This window comes from Poecilia mexicana, unplaced genomic scaffold (genome assembly GCF_051168715.1).
Source record: "Poecilia mexicana isolate PSO_F unplaced genomic scaffold, ASM5116871v1 scaffold_5, whole genome shotgun sequence".
Classification (NCBI taxonomy): Eukaryota; Metazoa; Chordata; class Actinopteri; order Cyprinodontiformes; family Poeciliidae; genus Poecilia; species Poecilia mexicana.
Window position 1 is genome coordinate 31,449,230 of NW_028263374.1, and position 16,971 is coordinate 31,466,200.

The following is a 16,971-nucleotide window of genomic DNA, read 5'->3' on the forward strand; positions in this document are numbered from 1 at the left end:
GTGGAGGAAACATAATCTCTGCATGACTCATTTGTCTTGATTTTAATCAGCAGGTCAATTAGACCCTGAACAGTTTCCGTGTCTCAGGTTCAATTATAAAGATCAATATTTAAAAAAATCTAATGTAATAATTTTTACAAAAGATCAATTTCAAAGAAATTTTTTTCCAGTGCCAAATGAGTAAATTGTTGTCATTGATCCTTTATTTGTGAGAAATAAAAAAAACCATCACTGCACAAATATTGACTGAATTGGATAGTATTGGAGTTAATAATCAGATACAAAAATGCTTTGGAGGAATTTTTTGGTTTCTGACACTATTGTATGATTAAACACTCCAAATTGACCAGGAACATTGTTGCTGTGCCTCAGAAACAAACAGGAGGGATAAACGGAGCCGATTCAGATCAACACTTCATCCGTTTTTAGGTTGAGGTCGTCTGAAATGGAAAATATTCAATACGCAGTATTTTCCTTTAGCTAGCCATGTCTTACTTTGGTTTTAATATTCCTGAAGTCGAGTGACAAACTGCCAAAGTTTTATCATTATTAAACTCGGCTAAACATAAAAAGGATTTCAGGAGAAAATCCTCATTTTTGTAGCAGAGTTTAAAATAAAAACTTTTTCTAAATGAACACAAACATCAGTTAGAAACCTGAGCAAGGAAAACATCGTTTTCAGGACCAAGTTTCTGTCCACTTCGTTCTGTGAAAATATTGTGTTTTAATCACTAAAGTGAAACATTTACAATAAAATCATGTAACTTTAAGTCACTGAACTTAAAAAAAAAAAAACATTCTTCACCTTTAGGAAACCTACATAAACAGCGTAGTCATGGAAACGCACACAAATTTATAGTTTTAGTCCAAACCAACGAGTTCTGCATCAAAAATCTGACATTTCTCTGAACAGCAGAATCCATCCGGAGAAAAGGTTTTAAAACTAAAATCTGAGAATATTAGACTCTATTCTCATGTGAATTTATTCTCTTATATTTCAGTAATGCTCTGCTGCAGCTTTAAGTTTGAAGTGTAAATCAGAGAACAGTGCATAAAGAAATGAAACGTATAAAACCTTCTTAAAGTTTATTTTATTCATCATTTTTGAGCTTCAAGCTGGAACCGGCAGATCAGAGCATCGAATTAAATTACATCACATTTCAGACGCGAGCAGCTGCTTCGGTGAGTCATTTGGCAGAATTGTGTCCAAAACCAGCCGGAGTTTCAGACACGGAGCAGCTAAGTGCTAAAAGGAAAGACAATACACTGAAAAACACTGAATATTACAAATTCATGTCCATTTTCTAGTGCAAATATCTGAGAAGAGTCAAAATAAAAAACCTTTGCAGCAGCTTGTTTTAAACCAATAATGACTGAATATTGAACAGTTTTTCACCTATAAGAAAACATTTTCCCTGTTAAAGTGAAACAATAATGAGCAGCTGAAACTATCAGTATTCACTAATTATTTAAAACAAGTTACCACCCTGCTGATTAATTATTCTGTTCCTTCAGGAGAACCAAGATATTTGCTGTAGAAACTAAACTCAACCGTTTGGTAGATGTTGTGTTTTTGCAGTGCAGACTCTCCCAGACAGGAATGACGAGGAATTTTCTCCAGGCGGCCCGGAGGAAGAAGGGAGCGTTTACAGGAAGTCTGCCGCTCCGTCGGGCGAGAGGCCGAGCCGTCACAGCCTGCCACCTCCTGCGGGGGGCGCTCAGTAGCGGTAGTGGTCCGGTTTGAACGGGCCGTCCGAGGGCAGGCCCAGGTACCGGGCCTGTTTGTCCGTCAGCTTGGTCAGCTTCACTCCCAGCTTGTCCAGGTGAGCCGCTGCCACCTGCTCATCCAGCTGCAGCACAGAACCAGAACCAGGATCAGGACCGGTTACAGAACCGGGTTGGTAACATGTTCAGATCTTTGGTCAAACTTGTGAAAACATCTGGACTCTGATGGAAAATCAATCAATAATCAGAGGTCTCATTCTCGCGGCCCGCAGGACGATGTCTGGTGGCCCCACCGTGATATGAAAGTATAATATTAGTGCGGCCCACAGGGTGAGGGGCCTCTGAAGGGAGTCCCGCCCGCCGTTCCTCATCATGGCTGACAGTCGGTGCTAGGCTAAGCTACACTGACTTCATGCACACTACGCTTGTAACAACAGAGCGGCGGATGATGGACCAGTCCGGTACCAGATTCCCTTCCCTGCAGTCGCCATTCCGGTTCTTTCTACCATTAATGCCAGGATCAAACGCAGAGAAAGGAGACTGGCTGCTCGTCATCCACCGCCTGTTTGACAAGTAGAAGCGGTGATGACGTCACGCGTCGAGACGTTCTCCATACGTTGCTAGCTGCCTAAAGACTTCTATGAAACAGAACCGGAGCAACGCCAAGTGGAATAAAGTAAATTTTGTCACACCCTCATCATGTCTTTGTCAATCTAAAGCCTGCAGTTCTATGGAGGACCATTCTTACACAAGTCTCCGTCAAGTAATGTATACTGCTCAAAAAAATAAAGGGAACATTTCACTTTAATTTTGTGTGTGGCTCCAAATCCAGGCCTCCATTGGTTAATAAATTTGATTTCCATTGATGATTTTTGTGTGATTTTGTTGTCAGCACATTCAACTTTGTACAGAACAAAGTATTCAATGAGAATATTTCATTCATTCAGTGTTATTTGAGTGTTCCCTTTATTTTTTTGAGCAGTGTATATTTTCTTTTTCATTTCATTTTATTGTGTTACCGACTGCAGTGACATTAGTTTTAAGCTGGATCTTGGATTTTTCAATATCCGCCGAGTAAGCGGCGTTTAGCTCAAGGTTGATCCGATTTATGAGCGCTAACTTCGGCCAGCCGTTCTCCAGCTCCCTCCTCAGCCCTCGGAGGTTCACTTCACTGCAGTCGGTAACACAATAAAACCACCGGGATAAAGTTTGTTTTGGTCTGTGGCCTGTAAAGATGGCGCCGAGCGACTGGACCTGAACGCCCCACAACGTCTGACGCAGTGACGTTGGTCCCAAAGCTCTACTGGCCAATAGCAGCTCTCCTCATTAACATAACGATGCAGCAGAAATACAGCAGCAGAAAAGGGAGAAGCAAAAAAGACTAAGCAAAACATCTATTTTTCTTGACAAAAGCGCATGTTTAGGGGAAATGAAAAAGAAAATATATACATTACTTGACGGAAACTCATGTGTAAGGAAAAGGAAAAACTAAATATATATTTATGCTTTTATTTCTTATTATGTCGGTTTTGGTCCTCCATATGCAGTTCATGTATTGGAGAAATAATTAAATGTTGATGATGTGAGGATATTTTTACAAAACTCTTTGTGGAATCGTTTGTGCGGCCCGGCCTCAGACTCTGGCAAACCGACTGAGGCCCCTGATCTAGATGGAAACATCGGGCCGGTTCCTCTGCTTCTGATTGGCCGCTCACCTTCTTGGGCAGGAAGTAGACTCCAACCGGATACTTGGACGTGTTCGTCCACAACTCGATCTGGGCCAGAACCTGCAGAACGACAGCAGTCAGAACCACCGACCCAACACAGCCTTCCTCCTCCTCCTCCTCCTCCTCACCTGGTTGGTGAAGGAGTTGCTCATGACGAAAGACGGGTGTCCCATGGCGCAGCCCAGGTTCACCAGGCGGCCCTCCGCCAGCACGATGACGTGGCGGCCATTTTTCAACCGGTACCGGTCCACCTGAGGAGCAGAACCGCCTCAGATCATCAGGAGAATTCAGTCTGTCCCGCTGGGATCATCACGTTACCGTTTGGTAAAGGTAACGGAGTCGACAGCATCGATAAATATGGAAACACTGGAACGCAGCCAGCGTGTGAAGCTCAGTGAGGAACAGATTTGTGTCTCTGGTCCCAAAAAGCAGGTTAGTTTTTAAAATCTGTTTGTTTGTGGAGCTGTGATGGCGCCAAGCAGCTGCAGCACAAAGAAAAGCAAGAAGGATTATCAGCACAAGACATACAGATAAAAGTTCATATCGACCAGCCCAAGAGGAACCGTTAAACTACCGCTAAACAGCGTTTAACCGTTAATCCACAGCGTTTAACCGTTAATCCACAGCGTTTAACCGTTAATCCACAGCGTTTAACCGTTAAACCACAGCGTTTAACCGTTAAACCACAGCGTTTAACCGTTAAACCACAGCGTTTAACCGTTAATCCACAGCGTTTAACCGTTAATCCACAGCGTTTAACCGTTAAACCACAGCGTTTAACCGTTAAACCACAGCGTTTAACCGTTAATCCACAGCGTTTAACCGTTAATCCACAGAGTTTAACCGTTAAACCACAGCGTTTAACCGTTAAACCACAGCGTTTAACCGTTAATCCACAGCGTTTAACCGTTAATCCACAGCGTTTAACCGTTAATCCACAGCGTTTAACCGTTAATCCACAGCGTTTAACCGTTAATCCACAGCGTTTAACCGTTAAACCACAGCGTTTAACCGTTAATCCACAGAGTTTAACCGTTAATCCACAGAGTTTAACCGTTAATCCACAGAGTTTAACCGTTAATCCACAGAGTTTAACCGTTAATCCACAGAGTTTAACCGTTAAACCACAGCGTTTAACCGTTAATCCACAGCGTTTAACCGTTAATCCACAGCGTTTAACCGTTAAACCACAGCGTTTAACCGTTAAACCACAGCGTTTAACCGTTAAACCACAGCGTTTAACCGTTAAACCACAGCGTTTAACCGTTAATCCACAGAGTTTAACCGTTAATCCACAGAGTTTAACCGTTAAACCACAGAGTTTAACCGTTAATCCACAGAGTTTAACCGTTAATCCACAGAGTTTAACCGTTAAACCACAGCGTTTAACCGTTAATCCACAGCGTTTAACCGTTAAACCTCAGAGTTTAACCGTTTCAGTAAAGAGAAACTAAATTTAGGTCTCAGATTTTAGCGGTCGTAGGATTTTTTGAGCCATTTCTCCTGCTAGTGCTACGCTAGTATGTTAGCTTTGGTTGCATTTACCCAGAATGCCCTGCGCTGTAGTCCACTTCCTGCTTTTAGTGTTCACATTCAAACTGAACCAGAGTTCAATTCAGCCAAACCCAGAACGAGGTCTGGAGGACCAGAGGTCAGAGGTCAATTAGGTTTCAATGAAGCAGACCGGAGTCGGGTTAAAGCGGACCGAACCAGTGTCTTAATTTGTCCCATGTTTTCTGAAATAAAGAGACCGGCGGCGTGTCGATGGCGTTCGAGTCCGAGTCTCTCAGAGCTGGAGAGTTCGGAGCCTCAAACCGCCAGCGGTTGGTCTGCGCCCCTTCTGACACAGCGGCAACACGGCGAGTTGGGCTGCAACGCCTCAAGGGGCAAAACGCAGAAATAACAGAACCGTCAGCAGAAACCGAGACAAACCTGACGGGAGGCAACGAGTCTGGACATGAACGGGTTAAAGGTGAAGTGGTGAACAGGTTAAAGGTGAAGTGGTGAACGGCGGCCCACCTGCGGCTTCACGTTGATGCGCTCCGCGGCGTTCTTGTTCAGCCAGTTCATGTCGATCTCGCAGTCAAAGTGTCCGATGTTGCAGACGATGGCGTCGTCCTTCATGCTCTCAAAGTGACTGAAATGGAAACTGAAATCACTCGTTGCTACGGAAACCAGCAGGCCGATATCACTATATACGTTTTTAAATACGTCAATAACAATAACATACAATACTCCACATTTTCAGATTTTTCTTTTTACTTTCCTTTATAAAATGTCACTAGAATAAAATAATTACCGTATTTTCCGGACTATAAGGCACCTAAAAGCCTTAAATTTTCTCAAAAATCAGCAGTGCACCTTATAATCTGGTGCGCCTTATGTGTGCACTGAATTCCAAAATCTGTCCGTGACACAGAGACTTAAAGTGTGCAGTACGTTTGCTGGCAGCGATGAACCAATCAGAGGACATTACGTAATACATAAAGTTCGGACGGCAGCAGCGATAAACCAATCAGGGATTGTTGTCCGAGTTCTGCAGCATAGCCTCGGTAAAAACCAGATCGGTTTTTCCACGCATCGCCGTCCCTGTTCATCTGCGACTCCATGCGCGCCCGTCTCACTGCTACTGGGAAAAAGGAAGCGAAGCAAACTGATTCTGAGTTTGCTGTCATTCCGGGAGGATTAACAGAAGAACTCCCACCGCTGGACATCGGTGTAAACAGGCCGTTCAAACAGAAGTTGGGAGCGGCGTGGGAGCGATGGACGACAGACTGAACACACGTTTACTGAGACGGGAGGCGGCGCCGGGCGAGTTACGCCTCCATGTGTGGATGGATGGTGGATGCCTGGCTAATGCATCGGCCTTAACTGTCTGAGCTTCACTAAAGCCGCATCGCTGCTGAACAGCCACCTGGAGACGAGTCCGACTCCGACAATGATGAGAGGGAACCTGGCATGTTTGATGGCGAAATTCCCCACAGTAAAAAATGTGGTGTTAATATTTCAGTGTAAACCTAATTTAATCTAAATGAAGTATTTATAACTATATGGAGTGTAAATCGGCTCTGGTGTTGGAGTTAAAAGTCAGAGAAAATGCTACATTCACGCAGTGAAACTTTTGACTCTGTCAAGTGTCAATAACGCGCCAGTCAAGAGGTTTGGCAACTGCGAAGAGGAGGAGGAGGAAGAAAGAAGACGAAGCAACAGTTTTCTGAAGTTTGGGAGACGGCTACTTCCATTTTGGATTTTGAACGGAGTTGTGCTACAGAAAAGGTGAGTAACTTAAAACCCCTCCATGTCTCCTCATTTTTGTACCCGTTTTATTCCGTTGTTCACATTCAGGGTAGCGGGAGAAAGTTGTGTTAGGGCGAGAGCCGAGGGATAGCCCTAACAACTTTCTCCCGCTACCCTGAATGCCTGTTCCTAACATGTACATGTTAGGAACATGTACATGTTAGGAACATGTACAAACATGTACATGTTTGTACATGTTTGTACATGTACAAACATGTACATGTTCCTAACATGTACATGTTTGTACATGTTAGGAACATGTACAAACATGTACATGTTAGGAACATGTACAAACATGTACATGTTAGGAACATGTACAAACATGTACATGTTAGGAACATGTACATGTTAGGAACATGTACATGTTTGTACATGTTCGGAACATGTACAAACATGTACATGTTAGGAACATGTACATGTTTGTACATGTACAAACATGTACAAACATGTACATGTTAGGAACATGTACAAACATGTACATGTTAGGAACATGTACATGTTAGGAACATGTACATGTTAGGAACATGTACATGTTAGGAACATGTACATGTTTGTACATGTTCGGAACATGTACAAACATGTACATGTTCCTAACATGTACATGTTCCTAACATGTACATGTTAGGAACATGTACATGTTTGTACATGTACAAACATGTACAAACATGTACATGTTAGGAACATGTACAAACATGTACATGTTAGGAACATGTACATGTTAGGAACATGTACATGTTAGGAACATGTACATGTTCCTAACATGTACATGTTCCTAACATGTACATGTTAGGAACATGTACATGTTAGGAACATGTACATGTTAGGAACATGTACATGTTAGGAACATGTACATGTTTGTACATGTTCGGAACATGTACAAACATGTACATGTTCCTAACATGTACATGTTAGGAACATGTACATGTTTGTACATGTACAAACATGTACAAACATGTACATGTTAGGAACATGTACAAACATGTACATGTTAGGAACATGTACATGTTAGGAACATGTACATGTTAGGAACATGTACATGTTTGTACATGTTCGGAACATGTACAAACATGTACATGTTAGGAACATGTACATGTTCCTAACATGTACATGTTCCTAACATGTACATGTTAGGAACATGTACATGTTAGGAACATGTACATGTTAGGAACATGTACATGTTTGTACATGTTCGGAACATGTACAAACATGTACATGTTAGGAACATGTACATGTTCCTAACATGTACATGTTCCTAACATGGTGGAACACATTCAGAGACAATGGTGAAAAAAAACACCTGTAATTATTAATTTATCCAGTCCTGAACTTTCCCATTGTTAATTTCTTATTGTTAAGCATGTCAGTGTTGTAACACAATATTTAAAACTTAAAACATTAACCCTTTTTTTTCAAGTGTCCTGAAGCCGAAATGTTGCCGCAAAAAAAAGAATCACCCAATTTAAGCTCTTGTCACTTCCTGTTCCCCTGCAGCGCCGCTGGCTTCGCCTCAGCACCAGGAAAGTTTCAGTGATTCAGTTTCAGTGATTCAGTGATTCAGTTTCAGTGATTCAGTGATTCAGTTTCAGTGATTCAGTGAACTGCTGAAAGCTGCAGTTTTAATATCCAGGAGCTCACCGCGCCAGGATGATGTCCTCACAGCCGGTCGTGGTGACGAAGATGTTTCCCTCCTTGCAGGCTTCATCCATCGTTGTCACCTCGTACCCTGAAACAGGAAGTCCGTGTTAGTCGACTTCCTGCGGCCCAAAGCTCGGCGCCTCGGTCCCGCTCACCCTCCATGGCGGCCTGCAGGGCGTTGATGGGGTCGATCTCCGTGACAATGACGCGGGCGCCGAAGGCCCGCAGCGCCTGGACGCAGCCTTTGCCGACGTCGCCGTAGCCCGCTACCACGGCAACCTTCCCGGCGATCATGACGTCGGTGGCTCGCTTGATGCCGTCGATCAGACTCTCCCTGCAGCCGTACAGGTTGTCGAACTTACTCTGCAGAGACGTGCTGACGATGAGGAGGAGGAGGAAGGCTGCCGATGGAGGCGGCGGTCAGACAGCCGGTTACCTTGGTGACGGAGTCGTTGACGTTGATGGCTGGCATCTTCAGGTCGCCTTTTTTCAACATCTTGTAGAGGTTATGAACTCCTGTGGTGGTCTCCTCCGACACGCCGCGGATACCTGAGGACAGAAGGAACAGAAGAAGAAGAACTTCCAGGGCTCGTTCAGTTTTCCACAGTAAAATTAAAACGTTTTCACCACGTTCAAGGAAGTTTTCTAACGTTTCCAGCAAAAACACTTTGGAAATAAAAACAAGCCTAAAAAAAAAACCAGTTTCAATTCACGATTATATGATCTCATTTATTATCGTTATTAATAAGCTAACTATTCTACAGCTGGACAGGATGAGCTAAAATAAAACAAAATGTTTTGAAATGTTTCACCATAAAGACCAGAGAACAAAACAATAATTTAACAAAAAAAAAATCCTCTAATTTCAGTAACATAAAATGATCAAAAAGCCACCGAGCTGTAGGCCTGTCGCGATAAATTTTGCTGAGCGATTGTCTCAAAAATTCATGCGATAAACGATAATATTGTTTGAAGACCATTTTAAACTGATGTTATAGTAATGACATAATAATGCAGGAGATGTCCTGCCAAAAATAGATGCACTTTATTTTCAAAAGAAAACTAAACACTGGAACTGGTAAGCTAAATAAACAACCAAAAACAAAATGGACTCTCAGTCTCTGTTAACAAAAAAAGCACTTGAATAAAAACTAAACATAAAACCAAAGTGGAAGTAAAAACTACATTCAACCAAAAGAGCCCAGATTATGAAGTCTGTCTACTATATTCATCCTTCAATAATCATTAGATTTACATGGAGAATATGGGCACATCGACCACCTGATCCAATAGTTCACTCCGACCTGTAGCCCAGTTCCCACTACTTTGCCCCGATTTTCCCCTCAGGACAATGTCAGAAGGTCCAACGATCCTCCTGTACTGTGTTCCGACTGGTCGGGTCCAGTCGGTAGAACCGCTCCGATCTAAATCAGGCATATTCAACATGCTGGATTGTCTTGGCCAGTTTATCGCTGCAGCCTGTGGGTTTTCCCCGACTGGGAGCGAGAAGGCAGCCTGCTGAATGTGACAGGCAGCCAATCAGAAAGCGCGGATTCCCCTCGCCTTTCTGAAGGGGAAACATGGAGGGGAATCCCAAACAGCTGACACAGCAGCCAGAGTCCAGCAGACATGGAGATGATATGTGGAAACAACATTAATGTTTATTCAACATTTCATGAGGAATACCCACAGAAATGACCAGGACAGGGTTGGAGTGAACTTGCTACTGCAGCTGATGAACCCAGTAACTTCTCAGCTGTTCATCGTTAACGTGACATAAACAGGTAATAATGATAAGGCTATGCATTCAGCCGCGTTCGTTTACTTTAAATTCGCGTGTGATATAGTTGGTTTTTACGGGATCTTCTGTCTGAAATCTGAATGTCGGTGAGAGAAATCGGTTCGTGTGGTGTAGCTCTTGCTGTGTGGCTGGACATACAGCACGATTGAACCCGGTTGAACCCAATCGAACCCGTTATACTTACGGTTTGTCGTCGGCTAGTGCGTCTCTCAGGTTTTGAAAACGGGCCGACGGTCGGCCGACAGTTCTAAGATCATGTAATGTGAGCTGAGCATTTAGGAAACGAGGAGGGGAGTCAGTGGAGAGGACCAAGTTGAGCCCGTTTTCATTCAGTGTCATCAACAGAAAGAGAAAAGGGCAGGAAGAGACGATAAAGCCGACAAATTAAAACGAGGTCGATAATTTTCATTTGTCGTGCGATTCATTCATTTATCGTTTATCGTGACAAGCGTTAAGAATTATAAAAAATAATTACATTAAAAGAATCCAAACAAATCACCTTCCTGATCAAATTAAATACCAAAACATAAATTACAAAAAAATCTCTAAGAATATTCTAATTTAGTTTTCTGGCTTTTCGCAAACAGAAATAATTGTTTTGATTCTGACTGACCTGAAACCACAAAAATTTATTCAGATTTAACTTCAGACAGCGAAGAAGAAAAAACGTTTCACCGTCAGCTGTATGTAAATATCTGGTTCAAAGTGTAAATAACGTTTTGATCCAATAGTTCATATTACAGTGGAGTACATATTAACAAACCTGATAACTTTATGCATTACTTTAATAGTGCACAAGTTAAACTTTACACCATAAAATATCTGAAAAATAAAATATCTGGCAACCAGATTTGGGCCAAAATAGAAAAAAATATGAGAATAAAGTCATAATATAACTTTATTCTGGTCATTTTATATACTCTGTCAAAAAAATAAAATGTTAGCACAATAAAGGCCCCAACATACTCTGGCGTTCTGTCTGCGGACGGTTGGGTCTTCATACTCAGCTACCGATGACCTGAAATTCTCTCGTGACAAATTCTTTATTTCACACAATCTTAATGAGAACTAGCAAGTTTGATGAACTATTTGGGCGCCTAGCTCCGTTTCTCCATCCGAGAAGCTTTAACTCGCCTCTCGGTGCGGACAGAGAGGCAGTGACATGTCGGTTCATCCGGCAGACTGAGCCGCTGCCCGGAGCAGCGCAGCTTCCTGCTGCAGGCAGCGGAGCAGCAGGAAGCTTTAGCTGTAACCAGGCATCCATGCAATAAGCTTTGAATGTTTATTATGTTCTAAAAGCACAATTGTGATCGGTGTAATAATTTGTGCACCAATTGAAAATGAGCACATACCCGATCATTGTTCCTTGTTGGGAGAAAGAGTCAGACTGAACTTATCGGACCACCTCTCTGCTCCGCTGCCGATGAATCTGGGACGACGTCTTGGTTTTGTTCTCATAATTCACCATGTCAATATTTGTGTGAATATATAAAGCCTGTTGCTGTTAAGTATTTTCGCTTACGTGTCCATCACGTCCCCATGACAACTTTATGTTGACTTTTATCATGTTGTTCTGAACATTGAAACAATATGAACTCGTATAACCCTGGTTATATGGGTAAAGTTATAGTTATCGACCTCATCAGCCCGGTGTCGCATGAAAACCAGTTCGATGTTAAAACTGTTTCCACTAGGCAGTTTACTGTGCGACACCGAGTTCGCGGTCAGAAGCATCTGTCCGGCAGACGTCCGCTTCGAGTCCCTGCGGACTGAAGTACGCCCGAGTACATTGGGGCCTTAAGACCTGAGCTCAATATGGAGAACAAGAGTTGAAACACGAAGCACTGAGTTAAAGCTCAAGTATGTAAACGTAAATATTTCTCCTTGAAGAAGCTGAGAAAAATCATTGTTATTTTTCAGGCAGATTTAAAAACATTCCCGTTCTGCGCTGCACTCCTCACCAGCAGGTGGCGGTAAACACCAGCTGTCAGCCCCCCACCAACTGACTGAACAACAAACTGGATTATAAGAGACTCTGAGCTGAACCAGCGTTTACTTCATCTGACCTACAAAAACATTTACTTTAATTTTGGGATAAATCAAACATTTTCTAGTGATTATTTTATGAAAAATAAATCTAATTATGCAGGAAACAGTTTCAGTTTTAACCTCATTTCTCTGTGTTTCACTCGGACGCTTCAGTTCTGCTTTTATTTGAGAGCAGCCAGAGAACCTGGAGCTCCGACACGTTCCTCTGCTTTTTTACACTTTGTGCAGAATAAAAGTTAAATGGTTGACTTTAGTCGACTACTGGGTTTTTTCAGCGTGTTACAGAAATAAACATTAACTTGGCTGAACCTGGAGCTCAACTGTTGAGAAACGTGAAACTTTAGAGCAGGGTGTCCAAACTTTATCACGCGTCCAAAAGGACGAAACAGCTGAACAATGAACTAAGAATACCTTAAATAATTTGACTGTTGGAGAACGGCGTGGATAATACGGCGGATATCTTTAGATCCAAACTAAAGATATCCGCCGTATTAAAACAAAAGTGAACATTTAAAGACAAAACAACTGAACAAAATGTTTCAGATTCTGATCAACAAAAATCTGCATTTATGTCAATTTCTTTGGAAATGCTTTAGAAAAGTTTCATAAATGGATTAAAAGCTGGTTAATGTGCAGCGAAGGAGTGAAAGTTACTGGAAAGACAGAAAGGGTAAAACCTGATGATTAATGAGAAGAGGGTTAGGGTTAACCCCCTTTTCAAAAGGAACAGAAAATTTACATCAAACAGCTGAGCAGGAACTGCTGCCCGCTGCATCTGAAGGCAGGGGCCACACATGGCCCCCGCACCACACCTTGGAAACCCTGCCTTCAGGAATGAACCTGCACAGCCTGAAGCGGGCAGGAGGCCCACCTGGCAGCAGCTTGGGGTACTTCTGGTGCACCAGGTTGGTGAGGTCTCCGCCGTCGTCCAGGATCATGTTGAGCTGCGCTCCGTCTCTGAAGTACAGCGTCTGCTCGATGCACCACACGTACTCCTCGTCCGTCTCGCCCTTCCAGGCGTAAACTTTAAAAATAAATCAGAGGTCACTTCCTGCCTGCGCGCTACGCCGAGCGGCCACAGGGGGCGCCGTCTGGTACCTGGAACACCGGTTTTGGCGATGGCAGCGGCGGCGTGGTCCTGGGTGGAGAAGATGTTGCAGCTGGACCACTGAACCTGTGGAGTGGGTCAGAGGTCAGAGGTCGGCCATGTTCACCTTTCACAGTTCAAACCACCTCTGATGAGATGACATTAATAATCAATAGAAACAGATTTATTGGCGAATCGATCATGTTCGCTGCATGTTTATCTTTTACATCACCTGATCCTACACTGCAAAAAACTCAATCTGACCAAACAAACATCCAAGTTCAGTTCAGTCAGAAAAACACAGGGAGAAAAAATCCTTAATATTGATAATAAATGAGGACTGGTGAATTACTTCACTCATCAAACAGATTATCAGTGAAGTAACAGGAGGATTTTATCAATATTCATTATTAATGAAAACAAGCCATTATATTTTGTTACTTTTCAGTTATTTTTGTCTTAACTGAACTGAGATATTTGCTCTAGAAACTAGACAAAAATACTTGGTCAGATTTGGTGTTTTTCCAGAGTAACTCAGACTAGATTAGTCACTCCAGATGAACTTAAAGCCAGAGCTTCCAGTGAGTGATTTCAGCAGCCGTTACAATCATCCTGCAGTTCAGGTTGGGTTCACATTCTGCTTAAAAACAGACCTGTTTTAAATTTTATGATTATTTAACTGCAAGTGTGTCGCTCACTGCTGCCACCTGGTGTCAGAACACAAAGGCTGCAGGTCTGAGGAAATGAATATGGACGAGGTTAGAACCCATTTCCTCTCCAGAAGTCCAGTTCTGCTCTGACACAGGCAGTTTTCTGGTCCCATCCTGCTGGTTTGGGCAGGATGGGACCAGTCCAGATCGGACAGACCCAGATGTGATAACCGCACAGCAGCCTTGAGGAGCAGAACTGAGTCAACATTAGATCGATATGCTGGCCCCCTGCAGAGCCTGAGAGCAAACAGCTGCCATAAACACAACAGAGCTCCTTCATTAGTTCAGCATTAACTCAGCCGGCAGCACAGGGTCAAAGGTCACCTCGGCTCCGAGGGCCGTCAGGGTCTCGATGAGCACGGCGGTCTGCAGCGTCATGTGCAGGCAGCCGGCGATGCGTGCGCCCTTCAGCGGCTTGGACTGGCCGTACAGCTCCCTCATCTTCATCAGGCCTGGCATCTCGTTCTCTGCGATGGTGATGGCCTTCCGCCCCCACTCCGCCAGGCTGATGTCAGCTGGACCCGACCGGCGCCGCCAGGGAGGACAACGGTTAGGAAACATTAACAACATCTGGCTCAATATTCAGAGGTTTTTCACTCGGTAAAAGCTTTTATTTATTCTCTTTCCTGCAAAAAAACATCAAACTTTCAGCTCAGCTAGGAGGAATAAATCACACTGGAAAACGTCCAAGTTCACCAGAACGCCGTCTGCAGGAACCTCACAAAAACCTCTTCAATTCAGTCACATTCATCCCAACTGATCCTGGTCATCAAGACACCCAATTACTCTTTAAAATGTTTCTATGCAAGTAAACTGAGAGGAACAGACATTTTTTCAAACTTGGTCAGATTTGGGTCGGTCCTGACCGAGTCAGACACACTCAGAAAAAGTATCCTGTTCAGCCAAAACTCCCTTCTCTGCACCTTCATTTCACTTCTTGGCGTCAATTAAAATCCATTCTGCGCTGAACTGAAGCAGAATGACCAAACCTGACCAATGGGCAGCAGAAAGTTAACATTTACAAATCTGGCGTCACATAAACCAGTAAAATACTCTAACATTACTCCAGTGCATGAATTAAGATGGTTAAACGTTGGATTTCTGCAGGCCTTTGACAGTGTTTGTTTAGACTTTGACCCCACTGATCATGTCAATCATATTTTGTTAGCTTCCAATCACATGACGATCCAACAGCGTCAATTTCAAATAAATGGTTTGCTTTGCTGTTTTGTTGTTGCTTAACTGGCGCCAACAGGTTTTAATTTGCTTTTTGATTACTTTTGATGCGTTTGATCACGATTTTTTACACATCTGAAGCCATTAAGATTACATGTACAACAGAACCTGAAAAACACATTAAAACTATTGAAAATCATAAATAAAACTATAAAAAGACAGACACTAAGCGCGTATGGAGACCACGTGTTGTTACAGCTATGTAGCTACTCTCAGTCGGTGCAGCATAATCTCTGCCTGTTCTTGTCACTCACGAAGCAAACTGGCGGTGAAGCGCGAGGCATCACGGGAGATAGAGTTTACAAACACCGCGCGAGCAGTGGAGCGCCGAGCCACGGGCTGTGCTGATTAACTACATTACCCAGAAGCGTTTGGTGAGCTGCTTCAGGTACAAGAGAAGCCCATGCTGGGCGCGATTACATGTCGATTCATTCTCACGACTGAACTACAAGCCTGTGAAATGTAAACATGAGACCCGGACTAATAAACTACAGAACTACCGAAGATTAAATTAGAATGTGAAATACGCGGGGATGTTTAAACTACAACTACACATTAATCTGTAAGGCATGCTAACAAGTGAACTCTGTCTGGAAAACTATAAGTCCTAAGGCTAAAACCGGATTCGTAAGTAATATGCGAACATAAAGTTGAATATTGGGTTCTGTTAAAGTTTCTGAACCCGTCAGAACCAGTTAGAACATTCAACCTCAACAACTCGCCAGCGACTCGCCAACAAAGCTACTTCGGTAAATACCAATTAAACGGCGAGAAAAGGAGCGCAGCGACCTACCAACTTTGTAGGGTAGTTTCTCAGACATGGCTGTTCAGTGTAGTTTGGTTCCGAGGAGTCTGACTGAAGCTGCAGCCTGGCCGGCGAACTGAGGCGGAGAGGGAGGGACAGAAACATGACGGCTCGGTTTTTATCGGCCGGGTTTCGTTCAGGCTGCTCTCCGTACCTGGGTGGCTCCGACGCGGGGATACTCTGGTTTTCTATTGGCTGGAGCAGCTCCCACCCCACAGCCGGGTAGCCAATCAGTACGTGAATTTTGACGTGGGGCGTTCACTGACTGTGGAAAATGTAGTTAGAGCGAGTCTGGACTGGACTCTGTCGGTGTTTTCAGCTGTTATTCAGTAAGCCTCGACACAAAAGTTGCAAAAAAACAACAAAAAAAACAGTAGCGCATAGTTCTTCTGGGAGTATATTTAATGTTTAAAACCGACATCTCTATTTATAACCAGTGATTCAACGCTTTATGTAAATCTCCCCGGTTTTGTATAATAATTTAACTCAAAATTAACTCCTAGGTAAAGCTTTCATTTCATTTCTTTGGACTTTTATTGCAGAAAAATTGTTACAAGTAGAAACATAGTCTTTGTATACGAGAGTTCCTAAATATAAGTGAACAACATTTAGGAACTCTATTATCCATAAAGATGTGGGGAGTAGACCCTCTGCTGCTCCCCAATGAAAGGCAGTTGAGGCTTTAAGAATATGATCTGGATATGTAAAGGGGTAGCTGAGAAAATAAAAACAAAAAACCTCCAGTGAAGCAGTGAATATATTGCCTGCAGTTAATAACTCACTGGTGTCTTCAGTTTTTATACATCCAGATTGGTCCGGGAAGTAGAAGCAAACTATTTTTTAATTTTCTGTTCATGTTTTTGTGTTTTGCTGCTGCAGAAATGGAATTAATTTAAGAC

At 43.0% G+C, this 16,971-nt stretch overlaps 1 protein-coding gene and 1 non-coding gene across 2 annotated transcripts; both read right to left on the reverse strand.

Annotated features, from left to right (window-relative positions):
- Positions 1 to 1,072: 1,072 nt before the first annotated feature.
- Positions 1,073 to 16,220, reverse strand: ahcy (adenosylhomocysteinase). The gene is made up of 11 exons (XM_088005909.1): positions 16,061 to 16,220; positions 14,356 to 14,546; positions 13,333 to 13,408; positions 13,106 to 13,258; positions 8,821 to 8,933; positions 8,540 to 8,747; positions 8,385 to 8,472; positions 5,472 to 5,589; positions 3,581 to 3,703; positions 3,441 to 3,512; positions 1,073 to 1,850 (listed from the first exon to the last, which is right to left on the reverse strand). The coding sequence occupies exons 1-11, from the start codon at positions 16,086 to 16,088 to the stop codon at positions 1,719 to 1,721; spliced, it is 1,302 nt and encodes a 433-aa protein (XP_087862035.1). The 5' UTR covers positions 16,089 to 16,220; the 3' UTR covers positions 1,073 to 1,718.
- On the reverse strand, positions 5,210 to 5,343 carry LOC148159828 (small nucleolar RNA SNORA17). The gene has a single exon (XR_015762973.1). It is a non-coding gene; the product is annotated as a small nucleolar RNA SNORA17 (small nucleolar RNA).
- Positions 16,221 to 16,971: the final 751 nt, after the last annotated feature.

Bases quoted from the DNA above. Each gene is read 5' to 3' on its own strand.
- ahcy (XM_088005909.1), bottom strand. From the start codon at position 16,088: ATGTCTGAGAAACTACCCTACAAAGTTG. The intron at 8,748-8,820 runs GTAACCGGCTGT...ACGTCTCTGCAG, and splicing joins TCAACGACTCCGTCACCAAG to AGTAAGTTCGACAACCTGTA. The intron at 3,704-5,471 runs GTGGGCCGCCGT...TCTGCTCCTCAG, and splicing joins GCATCAACGTGAAGCCGCAG to GTGGACCGGTACCGGTTGAA.